General features: G+C 40.8%; 1 protein-coding gene across 1 annotated transcript in view; it reads left to right on the top strand.

Moving 5' to 3' along the window:
- Positions 1-15,313, top strand: part of AMFR (autocrine motility factor receptor) — a 28,219-nt gene that overhangs the window by 1,912 nt on the left and 10,994 nt on the right. Inside the window, exons 3-9 of the mRNA XM_033069795.2 lie at positions 1,789-1,953; positions 3,714-3,866; positions 7,048-7,088; positions 8,781-8,913; positions 9,461-9,594; positions 11,202-11,312; positions 14,138-14,328. Of these exons, the coding sequence (XP_032925686.1) occupies positions 1,789-1,953; positions 3,714-3,866; positions 7,048-7,088; positions 8,781-8,913; positions 9,461-9,594; positions 11,202-11,312; positions 14,138-14,328 (928 nt within the window). The remainder of the gene's footprint in view (positions 1-1,788; positions 1,954-3,713; positions 3,867-7,047; positions 7,089-8,780; positions 8,914-9,460; positions 9,595-11,201; positions 11,313-14,137; positions 14,329-15,313) is intronic.

Raw genomic sequence — 15,313 nt, 5'->3', positions numbered from 1 at the left:
GACAAATTCTTTGACTTTCTAAATGGAATTGCTGACGCTTCACAAGAAAAAGAAATTTTACCATATATGTCTTACCATTAGGTTAGCTAGTATATCCACAGCCACAAGATTCCATTTTATTTCTAAGGGAATTTTTGCTATTGTATTTTATAAGCCCAGAGTCAACTTGAAAATCCTGTTTCTTTAATGAACTCTGTCAGATTTCTTACAAGCCCACCTCACTTCAAAATACTCGTAATGTGTTTTTCTCTATCCTGCCTGCACCTGGCAGCATTTCTCCACTGAGTTTTGTAGTTGTCAGCACTGGCAGTCTTGAGTTCCCTGTTCTTTTGTACTTTGACTGCTGGAGAAGTGCTTTCCATCCTCATACACTGAGTGGATGGTTTATCAGCCTGCAGGTTTAAGAGGGAGTAGACAAGAAAATCCCCAGAGAAAGGAGGTGAGTGGGGCTGAAAACTGAGGCTGTTTAGTCCTGCTCTTGGCTATGTGAGAATGTTTGTAAAAATTAGCAAGGGAACCATGAAAGCCCAGAGTTTTTAAAAACATCATCATGCAGAAGATGAAAGCAGCAGCAGGATCTTGAATGCTGCCTCTGTATTTATTTTTTAAATGTAAGACAAATGCCTAAGTTGCTCTTATAAATGCAGTAGCAGTGGTTTGGAGTGTGTTCGCTTATTAAAAAAAAATTCTTTAAAAAGAGTTCTTTAGCAAGAATCAGGCCATGATGATTTTTGACATGCAGAACTGAGGCACACAAAGCCTCATTAATAACTGTGGATCTCTCAAAGCTTATTGTATTTGTAATTCATACCTCGTAGAGGCTCTGAGTGGTGTGTTAAAACCAAGGCACTATCAAACTACAGTAGACCAGGTTTTCTTTCCAGTCCACGTTGACTATAAGGATGTGGAATTTTAACTGGTGATGGTTTTCAGGATGTTCTCTACCCTCTTAAAAACTCAAGTGGAAAGCAGTAGCAGTGTGGATCCATTTGTGTTTGGACAGTGGGAGTTTGCCTCAGTTGTCATGCAAATGAAAGCTGATTATTAATACTGGCAAGCCCAAAACAGCAGCATCATTAAGGAATTCAGGGCCTGTCTTAACTAAACTCCTGGTGACTTCATCGTGTACTTTAACAAAACATTTATTTTCATAAATTTTTTTTATCCCCTCCAAGCTGGCTTGCCGTCTGCTTGAGAACATCATATTATTTCTTTCATACTTCGTGTGTGTGGGAATGGTTTTATTTTCATTGCTCATCCACCTCATTCTCCACTGTAGGCATTGTGATTCTTAAGAGCACACTTTGTCATCTTTTCTTAATCATCTGCACTTTTTGGCAGGTTTTTGGAAGCAAGGTGCTCAGCAATTTGGGCATCTTGAATAACTTAACTGTGGCAGCTCTTCCAGCAGAGGGGACTGTGTGTTTGCAGCCTGGTAGCTGAGTTGCTTGGGAATGAAGACTCAAACCGAGATCAGATTTGCTTTGTGCTGAGCACTGTTTTAGGAATATAGCAGGAAACTGCATTCTGTGCTGTGTAGCACAGTTATGCTGCCATAGTTCAAGAAACTAGATACACAGTAAGGTCTGCTAGCATTTTTAATACATTTCTTACTTGAGTAAGGGTAACACTATTTAAGACGTGTATACAAAAGACTTTAGCTAATGTATTGTTGCATTTCTACTTCCATGGGGTTTTTTTCCTTTCCCTTTCTCTTTTCCCCTCCTTCTCTCTGATGTGTGGATTGTCAGTGCTTTCACTACAGTAACCAAGTCTCTTCCATTACAGCATCTCAAGGATAAATTCTGGAATTTCATTTTCTACAAGTTTATCTTCATTTTTGGTGTGCTGAATGTTCAGACAGTGGAAGAAGTAGTGATGTGGTGCCTCTGGTTCTCTGGACTTGTGTTTCTCCATCTGATGGTTCAGCTCTGCAAGGATCGCTTTGAATATGTAAGTTTTGATTAAGGGCTTCTTTTGGGACATGCAAATTCTGTGTCTGGCTCAGGCCCTGGCTCAGATAAGGCACAAATAGATAATTTAGACCTTTTCTGCACCCTGTGGTACTAAACACGTGCACTTCCCATTAGCTTCAAATACTTGCTTTAAAGTACAATGTCAGTCTTACTCCTTCAGTTTTCCCATGAGACAAATGGAGCTGAAGATACTTATTTTCTTTAATAAATTGCTCCTTATATGTGCCTTGTAATTACTATTACATAACTGCATGAGATAACTTCATAGCTCTCCTTAGTAAAGACATCTTAACAGCAGAGCATCCCTTAGATTGGCGTGCTTTAGGATTGGCCTATGGACCCTGTTTCTGCAGATTCTGTGCTCAGGTTTCACACTCACTTAGATACACTGAGTTCTGACTACCAGTGTCTTTACAATATAATGTGTAATTTTGTCTCTAAGCTACATTCCACTTTCTGTTAATACCAGGAATAAATTATGTAGAGATGCAGAAATTGAAGGCTAGGCAAGGAGGAAGAAACTGTAATTTAAACAGTAATTTTTGCCCTTTAAACTAGAATGGGCCTGCATTTTCCTAGGCTTTTCTCTCCCAGCATAGAAGTTTAACCCATACATTTATTTTTGGTACATCTGGGCTTTGCAGGGTTTTTTTTTAATAATGTCAGTAAGGCCTGTTAATTCACAGGTAACTAAGCACTTAAATTTGAAACTGAATTGGCTAGGGTTAGGAAAATTGAGACGGCAGTAGGCAAGGCAGTCATGTGGTATTTTTAGTGTTGTTCAGAAAGCTGTGAAGGAGCAGAGGTCATGTGAAGAAATCTTTATTATATTCCTTTTGCATTCAAAACATGCATAGTCTTTTTTTGCTTGGACAAATTATACTTGTATGATTTGCCTTGTGAAGATGAGGCATGTGGAGCTGAACTAGATACAAAGAAGTAAGAAAGAACCAATTTAAAAACAAAACATGGGAATCAACTTTGTTGATGAGATCAGAGTGAAGCTTTGGGCAGCTCCTTCTTTCCTTGTCCTGTTCTTTTTCATCCTGCCCTGGAAGAAAGAGGATGGACCAACATCCCCTTGGGTTGCCTTTGATTTAGACAGACTAGTTGTAGTCCTCTGTTAAAGTAGTTTAGAGATTTAGCACACTTCACATGCTATTGAATGAGAACTGGTTTTCAGCAGAGTCTGTCCAGCAGTCTCTAGCTGCAGCTTAAATGTTTTCTTGGGTAGATTCTCTTTCTTCCAGAAGAAAATGTCAGTAGAAGAACTACTGGACAAATGACAGATGGAAGACGAAGCTGGACAAATTCAGATCAGTTGTTTGGTGAAAAATTGGCAAAACATTACTTGAAGACTGTATGTTAGGTTAGGTGTCTTTGTAAAATGCATATTAATCCTAAGCAGATGCTGTGGATTTGGTGCAGAAACTACTGTGTCTCTGGTTTTCTTGCACAGGTGATTTAAACAGCTGAAGTAATCATAATAATTGTAGATAAAAAATTGTAACTGATTGTTAAAATAAATGACAATAACATGAATGAGGCTTTGGGATAGTGTGTGGGTTTAGCTTTATTCTTTTTAATTTATTACTACATTGCGTTGTGAAGTTGGTTTTATGCTAGAAAGCAAAAAATTTTCCTGAATGAGGTCATGTTTGGTGAGGTAACAAGGGAAGGCAGGATGGATTAAGTACTCCTTTAAAACTGTCATGTATTGCTGTATTTGTGTTTCAGCTTTCCTTTTCTCCTACCACACCCATGAGCAGCCACGTCAGAGTGCTGGCCCTGCTCATAGCCATGCTTCTGTCCTGCTGTGGATTAGCAGTTGTCTGTGGAGTTGTTGGCTACACCCATGGCATGCACACATTGGCTTTCATGGCAGCAGAGGTGAGACTTTCTTCATGTATTGTGGTTTCTGCTTTGCCTTTGTCCCTTCACGTAGGGGTATCCTGGTACACGATGGATTTGCTTTTAATTCCCGTAAAAAAGAAACTTTGAACACACAAAAAAATACTCCCCTGTGTTCCAGAAGTTGCAGATTGGCATGCTTTCTCTCTTTAGCCTTTAACTCTGAAAAAAGTCTTAGTCTGAAGAAGAGAATGAGAGGATAGACCTGTAAGATGATGCTGAAATCAAATGACATCTTAGAAAATGTAAATAGTGTGCTTCATGAACATGAGGTGAAACAGCACTTGAGAGACATAGAATGTATGTATGAAAGTGTAATGTGCACTTTAGGCTCTTTCTTTGAGGTTGTATTTTCTATTTAATTTCTTTCCAAAAGGAGTGAGACATCCTTAAGGCATACTCATGGGATTTGCTTTTATTTGTGTAATGAGTTGTGTCTTAGCTGAGATGAGCAAGGCATTTTTGTGCACTCTTGAGCACTTTGCAGTGTGGACTAAACATTAATATGTTTGTGCAGTGAGTATCAGTGTGTTTTTGATGTTGTGATGGGTTGTTGCACTCTGCCTGAGGAAGTGATAATCTTAAATGAAGGAGATCAAATCCAAACAAATCCAAGTATGTTGTGTTAGCACATCATTAGTTCAGCTTACAAATAACTTGTACAATTTATTTTTCTTCTCCTATCTTGAATTCATACTTGGTGTCAGGGAGCAGGAAGGAAAACAGCTGATAGTAGGAGAGTATCATGCTTGTCACACCACAGTTCAGTTATTCAATACATCACTTTATTTTTCCATGAATACAAGAATATGCAAGACCAGATTTGTAATTAAACAGTGGAAAGCTATTGGAAGATTTAACAGTGTCTCTCAAAGGTGGGGTCTCGTTGGTGTCGTGTCTCTTATCTTAGCTTGGCAGAAGGATTATCAGCATTGCACCAGCTCGGGGTAGGTTAATCAGGGGTGTTGTGGTGCCTGTGTTGCCTCCTCAGCGCTGTGCTGTGTGGTAGTGTGAGTGTTTGGGGTTGCAGGATGGAGCCCAGTTGTTCCTTTTAGTGAGAGCAGTTCTGTGTGCTGATAAAGGAAGGAGTGGCTCAGTCAGTGGAAGTGGGGGGTGTCTAGCCAAACCCTGGTGGTGGGCAGCGAGGAACTTTGTGCGGAATGCAGAAGAAAAGGTCTCCTAGCTTTGCTTGCAGCCAGCTGTTTCTTGAGAACATTACTGAGCTGAGGGCTGCACAAACCCACTGGGTTTGATAGTCCCAGATGTGCACTGGCAGGTCTGATCATTCATTGAACTTGTTCGTGTGTCAGCCTCTGTAATATCCAAAGGCAACAAATTCCACATTTACTTGGCTTCATGTGCACGAAAGAGCTCTTTGAGTTGTTCTGAATCTTGTATTTGATAATCACAGAATGGTTTTGGTTGGAAGGGATCTTAAAGATCACGTAGTTCCAACCCCCCTGCCATGGGCAGGGAATAATGTCCTTAGCTATTATCAAATACGTTTATGTTGAGAATAAGCAAAGAATCATTCCTGGTTTATTTTTTTCATAGAATTTGTATTTTTATCATCCTTTTACCTGTTCCTTTGCTGCCTTACTTCTAAGCAAAGGAATTCTAGTCTATTTTTTTCTCATAGGAGATTGTATAATATCTTGCCATTTTTGAACATTTTAAATATTCCCTGTATGGATTGGGCAACCATGAGTAATTTCCTTGATTTTAATACCCAGCAGTCATGTGAGTGGAATAAAATATTTAGGTTTTTTTCTATATGGGTACTGGCAACACCTCATAGCAGACTTCAAACTCTTAGTAAAAAACAGTAAATCTTTGAGACTGAAATGTTTTTCTGGTGATGGCTTGTGTGATGCTCCTTGAGAGGGACCCTGCCAAGTGTATTCCATTAGTGTGAATGAATTGCATTAAGTTACATTAAGCTATTAATCTCTCTTCTGCAAACATTGATTTAGCTCAGGGTTTTCAATAAGGCAATGTTTTTCTTGTGTTTTAGGTAACTTCCCCTTGTTTTCTGTTGCTTGTCAGCATTTTTTTTCTGCAGAGGGTGGTTGTGAAATGTGCAAATGCCCAGAGAAAGTTGAGTAGGGACTTGCCTGTATTTTTGAGTAAACATTAATCTTTTTCGCCTTAATATACGGTGTTCAAGATTTATATTATAGCCAGCAGTGTCTAGTCTGTCTATCTTCGCGTGTTATTTTTTAAAGTCACCTAGTAAACAGTTGGGTATTGCAGAGACTTAAATATGCATAGAAACCCTTTAAGAATACCTTTGACAGATGGAAAAAATTATTCAAACTAACCAGCTTATTGCTACTTTGGGAAGTTAGTGGTTTTGATAGTTCTTTTGTTCTGTTTGTAGTACTTATGCTGGAGGCATGCCATCAGACCAGTTTCACAGAAGTGGTTTCAGTTGCTCATTGTAAATCCCCTGCATCTCAGTGTCACTTGGCCCCTGCTAACTACAGGGTGGTGTGGGCATGTCTGGTGGTTTTTACTGTGAAAAGAGAATGAAGAGATGGAGCACTGTGTGCTTGATGGATTACAGAGAGGTGATGGGGCCACTGTCTCAGATGATAAGAGCCCATGGAAATGTAGTTACATTTTTAGTGACTTGTTTTTACGCTTCTGATCTTATACTTTCTGATATACTTAGTTTTTTTCTCTGTAGTTAGCCTAGAAATGTAAGTATGATTAAAGAGAGAAGTTACTTCAGCAGCATTTCCATCTCAACAAATGTGAGGGGGAATTATTTGAAATTATTTCCCTGAAATTTCTGTTGTTACTCAGTTCGTTAAGTTTTGTTTTGTTTTTTTTTTAAGTGGGATGAGGAGAGGAGAGGTAGTTGGTGGGATTGTCATCTCAACACTTGCTGAGTGATAATAATTGAAAAAGGCAATACATCCTGTGTAGCTGGGAAAAAGTGACACTTAGCAGTAACACTGGTGGCTGCTTTAAAAGCATCACGTCTTTGGGAACAATTTCTTCCATATTTATAATGGTAGTCTCAGGTATATTGTGCACACAGTAACCTATAGTGATCATGCATTTTGTGTTTTAGCCCTTGAACTCCTGCATCTAAACCACTGTCCCTGCCAGAATGTTGTTCACATGTATGGTGTTTTTTCTTCCTCTTTTGTAGTCTCTGCTGGTGACAGTCAGAACTGCTCATGTGATTTTACGGTAAGTAGCTCATGTTTTGCAGGATGGGTGTTTAGGATGGTAGTGCATATAGCATGTTGATGTAAGATGTGCATGTAATTACCTCATTGAATTGCAAATGCATGTTTGTACATTGAGAGCAGCCCTGAGGAGAGACTTGGGGGTGTTGGTGGATGAGAACCTTGACATGGCCCCCTAATGTGTGCTTGCAGCCCAGAAAGCTCAACCACATCCTGGTTTGCATCCCCACAGTGTGGGCAGCAGGTCAAGGGAGGCGATTCTGCCCCTCTGCTCTGTTCTGCTGAGCCTCCACCTGGAGTGCTGCATCCAGCTCTGGGATCCCCAACATGAAAAGGGTGGGGACCTGCTGGAGCGAGTCTAGAAGAGTCCTTAGAGATTTTCAGAGGAGTGGAGCACCTCCTGTGGAGACAGGCTGAGAGAGCTGGAGTTGTGCAGCCTGGGGAAGAGAAGGCTCTGGTGAAAACTTAGAGCCCCTTCCAGTACCTAAAGGGGCACCAAGAGAGCTGGAGAGGGACTTTGAACAAGGGCATGGTGTGGGGGAATGACTTCAAAGTGAAAGAAGGCAGGGTTAGATTAGATACTAGGGAGAAAAGTCTTCCCTGTGGTATTGGTGAGTCACTGGCACAGTGAGTGGTTGCCCAGAGAAGCTGTGGATGCCCCATCCTGGAAGTGGTCACAGCCTGATTGCATGAGGCAGCCAAAGGGGTTGGAAAGAGATGATCTTCAAGATTCCTTCTAACCCAAACCATTGTAGGATTCTGTGAGATGAGCAAAGGTGGTGAGGGTTAGCCTGTGCTGTTTTTAAGCACAAGTTTTGCAATTGACTTTTTTTTTTTTGCTTTGAGTAATGTGTGTGTCTTGTCCTGAAGCCTTTATTTGAATAAAAGATTGTACTGGTGTTTAAGTAGTTACAGGAACATTTATTTTGAAGCCAGCTAGTAAACAGCTGGCAGATATGTTGGATAGTACAAAGTACTAAATACATGTAGAAGCATTTTAAGAATGATTTTTACAGATAGAAATGCATTTTAGGAGTGCTTTTTACAGATGGGGATTGAAATGCTTGGATAGCTTTAGTGGGTGGTGATAGCTTGAGGCATGGATTAAAGTGGATGGGTGCTGCTGAATGAGGGTTGATAGATGCTACTTAATGTCATTCTACAGGGTTTGCTTTAAGGCCTTGGTCTTGAAGGTTTGCTTTGAAAAAATCACATGCATGTGTACCTGTAATACACCTGTTGTGCATATGTAGGACATGGTGTGTGACACAGGAGCCTCTTTGTGCAGGTCACTGTCAGCATTTCAGGTCTGACACTGAGCTGTAATGACTCACCTAAGAAACACCTCACGTGCTGAAAAACGTGCTTCTGTAGTTACTATAATCCTGAGACTGACTTTCAGTACATGAAGTAGTTTTTAGCAAATGCTGCATCTTTTCTATCAGCTGGCAGTGTCTGTAGTGCCAGTGTGGGCTAAGCATTGACTGCTTTTTGCTTTTTTAACATGTTGCTGTTTGAAACCAGTAACAATAAAAGAAGTCCCCTTTGAGTGACCATAGACTTTGGGCACAGAGCTGGGAAGGGCAAAGAATCCATATCCAGAAGATTTTTGAAAAATGGACAAAACAGTTTGAATTATAGACATGCTATGTAACAAAAAGAGAGAATAATGTTGATTTCCTCACTCTTGCAGATATGTAGTTCATCTCTGGGATCTCAACCATGAAGGAACATGGGAGGGCAAAGGCACTTATGTCTACTACACAGATTTTGTCATGGAGCTAACCTTGCTTTCCCTGGACTTGATGCATCATATTCATATGCTGGTATGAAATACTGGACATAATGCTGAACAAATAGACTGGCTTTAAAATAAAGGGTATTGGGTATACATATTTTGTGTATTTTTTCACTTTGCTTATTTTAGAAACCAGGTATTACGGAGACGTTACTTAAATAGAAACAAAAATATAGAGGGGGGATTCTGGCATTCTTTCCCCCTGTGTAGCTGAAGTCATCACAAATAACTTTGTTAAGGAGTATTGACAACTTTATGTAATTATCTGTTTAATAGGTGTTTCCTTAGCTTTTTTATTGAGTAATATCAGACTGAATTATTTTCATTGGCAACAGGGAATGCTAATCTCAACAGGACTGAATTCACTTTATGCTCATTATAAAAGCTGTGCTGCCAAAGTTGAATATGAAGAGGTAATGAGTGGTGGTACCTTCGAACACACAGGGTTGGTCTGAATGGACCCAACAAAAGAGAAATTCTTCAGGGCTGGTTTCTCAATTTCATCTCTTAAGACCTGATGCAGCTTCCTGTTTCTCATGCTTGTTTCTAATCCCTGCTCTGTTTTTGTCCCCAAGCTGTTTGGCAATATCTGGCTGTCCATGGCGAGCCTGGTGATTTTCATGCAGCTGCGCTACCTGTTCCACGAGGTGCAGCGGCGAATTCGGCGGCACAAAAACTACCTGCGTGTGGTTGGGAACATGGAAGCCAGGTGAACCCCTTACCTGCTTTTCAGTCTTGATGTACATCTAGTAGAGAGGATCCTGAGAAAGAAGCTAGGATTCTTTTGTGTTCCTTTGATATGCAGTGGCATAGTGTAAGCTGGACAGATGCAATGTTGCAAACCTGGCACTTAAGTCACTACATTTAGAGTATGTTTTCACCCATTTTATTTGTTAGTGGGGAGACTCCTTCTGGTTTTAACAGGTATGCAGGATTGACTTGTATAATGGTAGAATTACTGGTAATGTATAAAGTGACAAAAAATTAACTGCCCTGTCCAATGGTTCTTCTGTATTCTTTTGCATACTACCTTAGCAGGGTGACAGAAGCTCTGAAGAGCTCTGCCTCTTTTAGCTGTCAGATACTGTCTTTGGCTATGATAGAAATCAATGCTCTTAATTTCATTGGGCCATGCTATTCACTTACTGACTGAAATAAAAATATTAATTAAAACCTGCCTAGCTTTACCTAGGTATTTGCTAAACCTGAAGCCAACTCTAAGACTCTACCTAAAGAGGAGCTGAGAGCACCTTGGCAGTACTTTAGTCCATTCCCTTATAGTGAGGTAATATGGAGAAATTGGGAGGCCTGCTAAAAACTAATATTATACCAGATAGTATTGCATTTCTGACCCAATGTTTTCAAAATTCAGCTCTGTTCTTAAAAATTTTAAGAGCCATGAGGAGTTTGATTAATTCTGATTCCTGCTGCTGTAGTACAGGTGGAGAAGGCTGGCTTGTCTAGAAATTCCTGAGGCTTTTTTTTTTGTTTTGAGAAGTCTTTTAATGGCTATGATATCAAATTAAGAGCTGCATAATAAAGTTCATCCACAGTGCATTGTTTCTTTCCAGTAAGATGCAACCACTGAACCCTTCTGAACTGCTCACAAAGCTGTTTGAGTTGCATGTGTCAGACTTGTCTGAATAACTTGATGTGCTTTGGTCATTCTGATTGTGCTGGAAGAACCACATTCTAACCTCCTTCTGAAGCTGCTGTTAGCAGCTGCCTTTATGTGCTTGTTCTTCAGGTATATTCCACACCAGCAGTGTTGTGGAATGTTGTTACACCACTAATTTCTATATTGTTGTGTATATGGATACTGCGTAGTAACTGCTTACATGGCACTGTAGCTTAAAAAAACAAGGGAGAAAAGTCAAGACAAATGGAAATGGCAAAATCTGAGGCCAAAATTAGTCACCATAAATGCTTATGATCCCAAAGAGACAGCTTAATGGGTGCAGCTATTAAAACTCATTTAGAAAAATGACATCAACCAAATCTATACAGATTATAATTTAAGGATCTCAAGAAAATGATCTTATAATTGTCTCTTGGAAGGTACTAAGTCAAAGCTTTTTGCACTTAGGATGTATGAGGAGATTTACAAAAAAAGTACCTGCAAGAGATATCAGTGTGTGTGTTCCTTTGGAGTGCAGTCTGAAAAATAACCAATCAAAAAAATAACAAATCTGTTGGCATAGCTCTCCTAATGAAAAATTAACATGGAGAGTTTTCTTGTGCTGGACTCTCTAGAGAGGAAGCCATACTGAGCTTGTGTAGTCATTCCTTCTGTCTCTTCCTGTTTCTTTTTCATAGGTTTGCAGTTGCAACACCAGAGGAGCTGGCAGTGAACAATGATGACTGTGCCATTTGCTGGGACTCCATGCAGTCAGCACGCAAACTCCCTTGTGGCCACCTCTTCCACAAGTAGGTGTCCAGGCTGGAGAGGGTGCACCCAGCTGAGAAGGGAAGGGATAGATGGGCATGGCTGGAATTTACAGTGGGATGACAAGTAACAAACTACCAGCAGAGCTGTTGTGTACTTGCTGCCTGGGTCGTCTTGGTCTGCAAGTCTTTTTCACTCCAGTCATTTTCATGTTTGAGTTGTTCTACCTAGTGCACTTCTTTTGCCCCAAACTAAGAGTCTACACCTTTTCAGGTAGTGGATTACTAGTCCTGAGATTCTCAAACACAGGTCAATAGATTTCTTGTGTGGAGGTTGTGTTGATTTTTCAGGTGAAGAAGAAAAATTGGAGCTGGATCCTTAAATACTTTTCAGGTATCAGCTTTTAGAGAAAACAGGGAGTATTTTTATATAGTGCATCCTCACATGGGGGTGAAGCCCCCAGGACTGAATCTGTGGTTTCAAGGGGCAATGAGTCCATCAGGGCTGTAAAAGGGGTTAACCAAATCAGCAGAAATGGTCCCTAAGGAGCTGGTAGTTAGAACTGGGAGACTTCTGGCCAAAGAACCTCTCTATACACCACTTTTTACACTCATTCAGTAGTGAATAGCAGCAGATGCTTGTGGACATAGTGTGCTGAACTGGATGTGACTGCCCTTGGATCTCTTATAGCAGTGCTTACATGCCTGTGCTTAAATATGAAATGAGAAACAGGGATTGAAGCAGGCGTTTCTGGAGTGTGATGAATATGCAGGTCAGTTAAATTGTCCCTGTGGTATTACTTTCTGTAAATAGCTTTTTGCTTTTCTGGTAACTGTCAAACCAGAGGTTGTAATCTGTGTGCTAATTTGTTGTTATTTATGACAAACCCTGCCATAAATATTTATCTGTGTTCCAAGAAGTCTCTAATGAGATAATGTGCCTCCATAACAGAAACTCCTTTTCCAGTGCTACTGAATCATGTTAATATTTAATCACCTGCTGAGCACTTGAGAAGCCCAGGGTCTTCTCTTCAGAAAGACATTTTCTCTGTATTTAAAAGGATCCTTTTGTATTTTTTTCTGATGCAATTACAGTTCTGAAGCAAGTTACACTCCTTGGTGCTTTTAGGGAGGGAACATGTTACAGTGGATGGCTTGCATATAAAGCCAGATGTAACTAATAACCCTATTTACAGCCTGAGAGTGGTTTCTCTCCTCGTAAAAGCCTGGTGATTTTGTCAACAGGCTGAACACTGTGTCCATTCTCAATTACACAGGACTTTTTCCCCACCAGTTATTTGGAGAGGAAGAGAAGGTGGCAGGGAAGACTCACATTGCTGAGATTAACCCTGTGCCCAAACATGAAGGAAATTTAATAGCAGTAGGTGTCTGAATCTTTTTAGGGGCATTGAAATCCTCTCTTTACCTTCTAGGAAGCAAGCAATTTCAAGAGTTGCTGCTCTGAAAGGTTGCCAGTATTGACCTGCTGTTTGCCCTTCCCCTGCTGAGGTGCAGTGGGTGACCAAGCCCTTCTGCCTGTGTCACACAATGGTGTTACCACAGCTGGCTTTTTGGGCCTGGTGCTGATGCAGCTGACATGGGGTTGTCCATTCCAGCATCTTGGCTGTTGAACTGTTGAGGAGCAGCAGTGTGGTGGCAGCTTGGGAAACTCCTGGTGTTTCCCAGGTGACCTTAGGATTACAACTCTAGCAGATGTTTGGGTTTGCTGTGGGCAGGGTGGTTTTCCTGTGGTCAGGGAGGTGATGTTGGACAGCACTGCAGAGCCAGCCTGCTGGTGACCAAGGTGGTGGAAGGCAGCAGATTTTTACTGTAGTGCTTTGGTTGTTTTTGGGGAATCCATCACTGTGTACCCCTCCATTGCAATATGATGGAAAGCACTTTGGCAAAAGTTTCAGGAATTGGATGGAAAGCCTGTATCCTTGACTTCACTATAGTCCTGCAATTAGAGCTTCTCCCTTGCTCTACCAACCCAAACCTGTGATCTGTGCCTTCATTTTCTTTACAAATACACAATTTTGGGAACAAATTTATTTGATCTTTTTGCGTGTCTTTATCTTTTTAAAATGTTTTGAGATCTTCTGGGAAAAAAACCCCACCCTGCAAATGTGAAGTATGTGTTATAATATTGAGATGTGTTCAGCCCTGTGAAATTCAGTTCTTCCACACTGAAAATTAAGTTAACTTGAACAAATACTGCAATTGGGTCGTATCAACATGAATCAAAAAGTGTGCACTGCTTTGAGTGTTTCAACCTGCATTTCAAACACTTCTCACTTTCTGCAGGACAGAAAATTTCAGAATTAAGGAAGGATTGCAATTGCACAGAGTTGTTAGTATTAATAAATCTGTTTAGAGAGTTCCTGGAGTGGGTACTGACTTTTGTGATTTGGTTATTGGTATTTTGAAAAGCTTTTTGAAAACGCTGGAGGTGCCATTGCCTCATCACAGGCAGAACTGCTATGAAACTGTGTCAGGATATATTAACTATGTGTCCAGTTGTTTTTTGCCTTTTTCACTTGGGAATGGTGAGGGAAAAGAACTGGTTTCTTTTCCCTTCCAGGCAAAGCTTACTTGTTCTGAGCTAGAAGGACAGGAAGCTTGGAGAGTGTTTTAAACTTGTGATAAATCTGCATGCATGTTTATAGAAAGTGAACACTTGGGTATTTTCAGCTGATAGAAATAGGAAACCTGTGCCGGAGTCATCAGGAGCTCATTCAGGGTATCTCTGAGCAGTCCATGTGTTGATGTTGTGTACAGAATATGCTACAGCTGCTTGATGTACTGGTGATAGTGATCTCTTGGAAAAACACTGCAAGCTCACCACAGTGTTACTGTTTTCCTGTCAGCTCCTGCCTGCGGTCCTGGCTGGAACAAGACACATCTTGTCCCACCTGCAGAATGTCTCTGAATATTACTGACAGCCATCACGTGAGGGAGGATCACCAGAGGGAGAATCTGGATGAGAACCTGGTCCCCGTGGCAGCAGCAGAAGGCAGGCCACGCCTGAACCAGCACAATCACTTCTTCCACTTTGACGGTGAGCTGAGCATGTTTGACATCCACTGCTGATGCCTAAATAAACAAAAGGGGAGCAGCCTTCTGTAGAAGGGAATTCTCTCTGTGCTTCAGCTGAAACTCAAACCGTGCTCTGCTTGTGTTTGTCAAACACTACTGTGTTTCTGGTGATTTTTTTGCAAGAGCTCAGATGCATCTCTGAGGTTTCCCAGAACGGTGGAGATTTCTTAAAAGATTTTGTACAAGTGCTCCCTTTTTCTGGATTTGTTGTGGTCAGCAGCTTCAGTTCCTGCCATTTATTCATTGTGTGCCATGTTGTCAAGCAGAATGGGAAATTCTTGTTCTTTTTCAGTTACCATGCAGTGGTTAATCAATAACAGTCAGAGAGGAAAAAAAACAAAAGCTCTCTGGGGCAGTCTAAAAGTCAGTCTTTCCCCTATCCCCTAGTTAATGTGTGGTTGTCAAAAGTCCATTTGCAACTCAGTTTAACCAAACATTGCAAATGTCTTGTAGGTGCAGAAGATTAGTCTCAGAAGGAATCATGTAACCACAACAGTTTAAAATGTTTGGGTTTTTTAAGTAGTGTGTTATAAGTATTCTCAAAGCAGATGTGATTCCAGGCCACTGTAACTTCTGTGTATGGAGACAACTTGTTTTTGAAAAAGGCAGTTTATGTCATTTGTCTCCATATGTTTTTAGAATTTTGGTATTGGTGTGTGCTGGTCTTCTACAGTTTCCCAGATTTTGATGGAAGTCTTGGTGTTTTTCAGATGATTTCAGTACTGCAAATATTCAGCTTTGGGCTGTGCTCTTTTGGAGCTCCCATGAGGCAGTTGAGATGCTGCAAGCTTACACAATGACCTGTTCCTCATCTGTGCTTGTTTTGAAATCTTTGGAGATTGTGGGGGAAGAATAATGGGCAGAGAAGGGTCAGACAGTTTCTGGGTACATGGAGACTGGCTACTAGCTTCTGCATGGCTTCACTTCTGGGGTGCTTTAAGTCTCCA

Source organism: Catharus ustulatus, chromosome 11 (genome assembly GCF_009819885.2).
Source record: "Catharus ustulatus isolate bCatUst1 chromosome 11, bCatUst1.pri.v2, whole genome shotgun sequence".
Lineage (NCBI taxonomy): Eukaryota > Metazoa > Chordata > Aves > Passeriformes > Turdidae > Catharus > Catharus ustulatus.
Note: the sequence above shows the minus strand (reverse complement) of the source record. Positions and strands in the feature narration are given on the sequence as shown.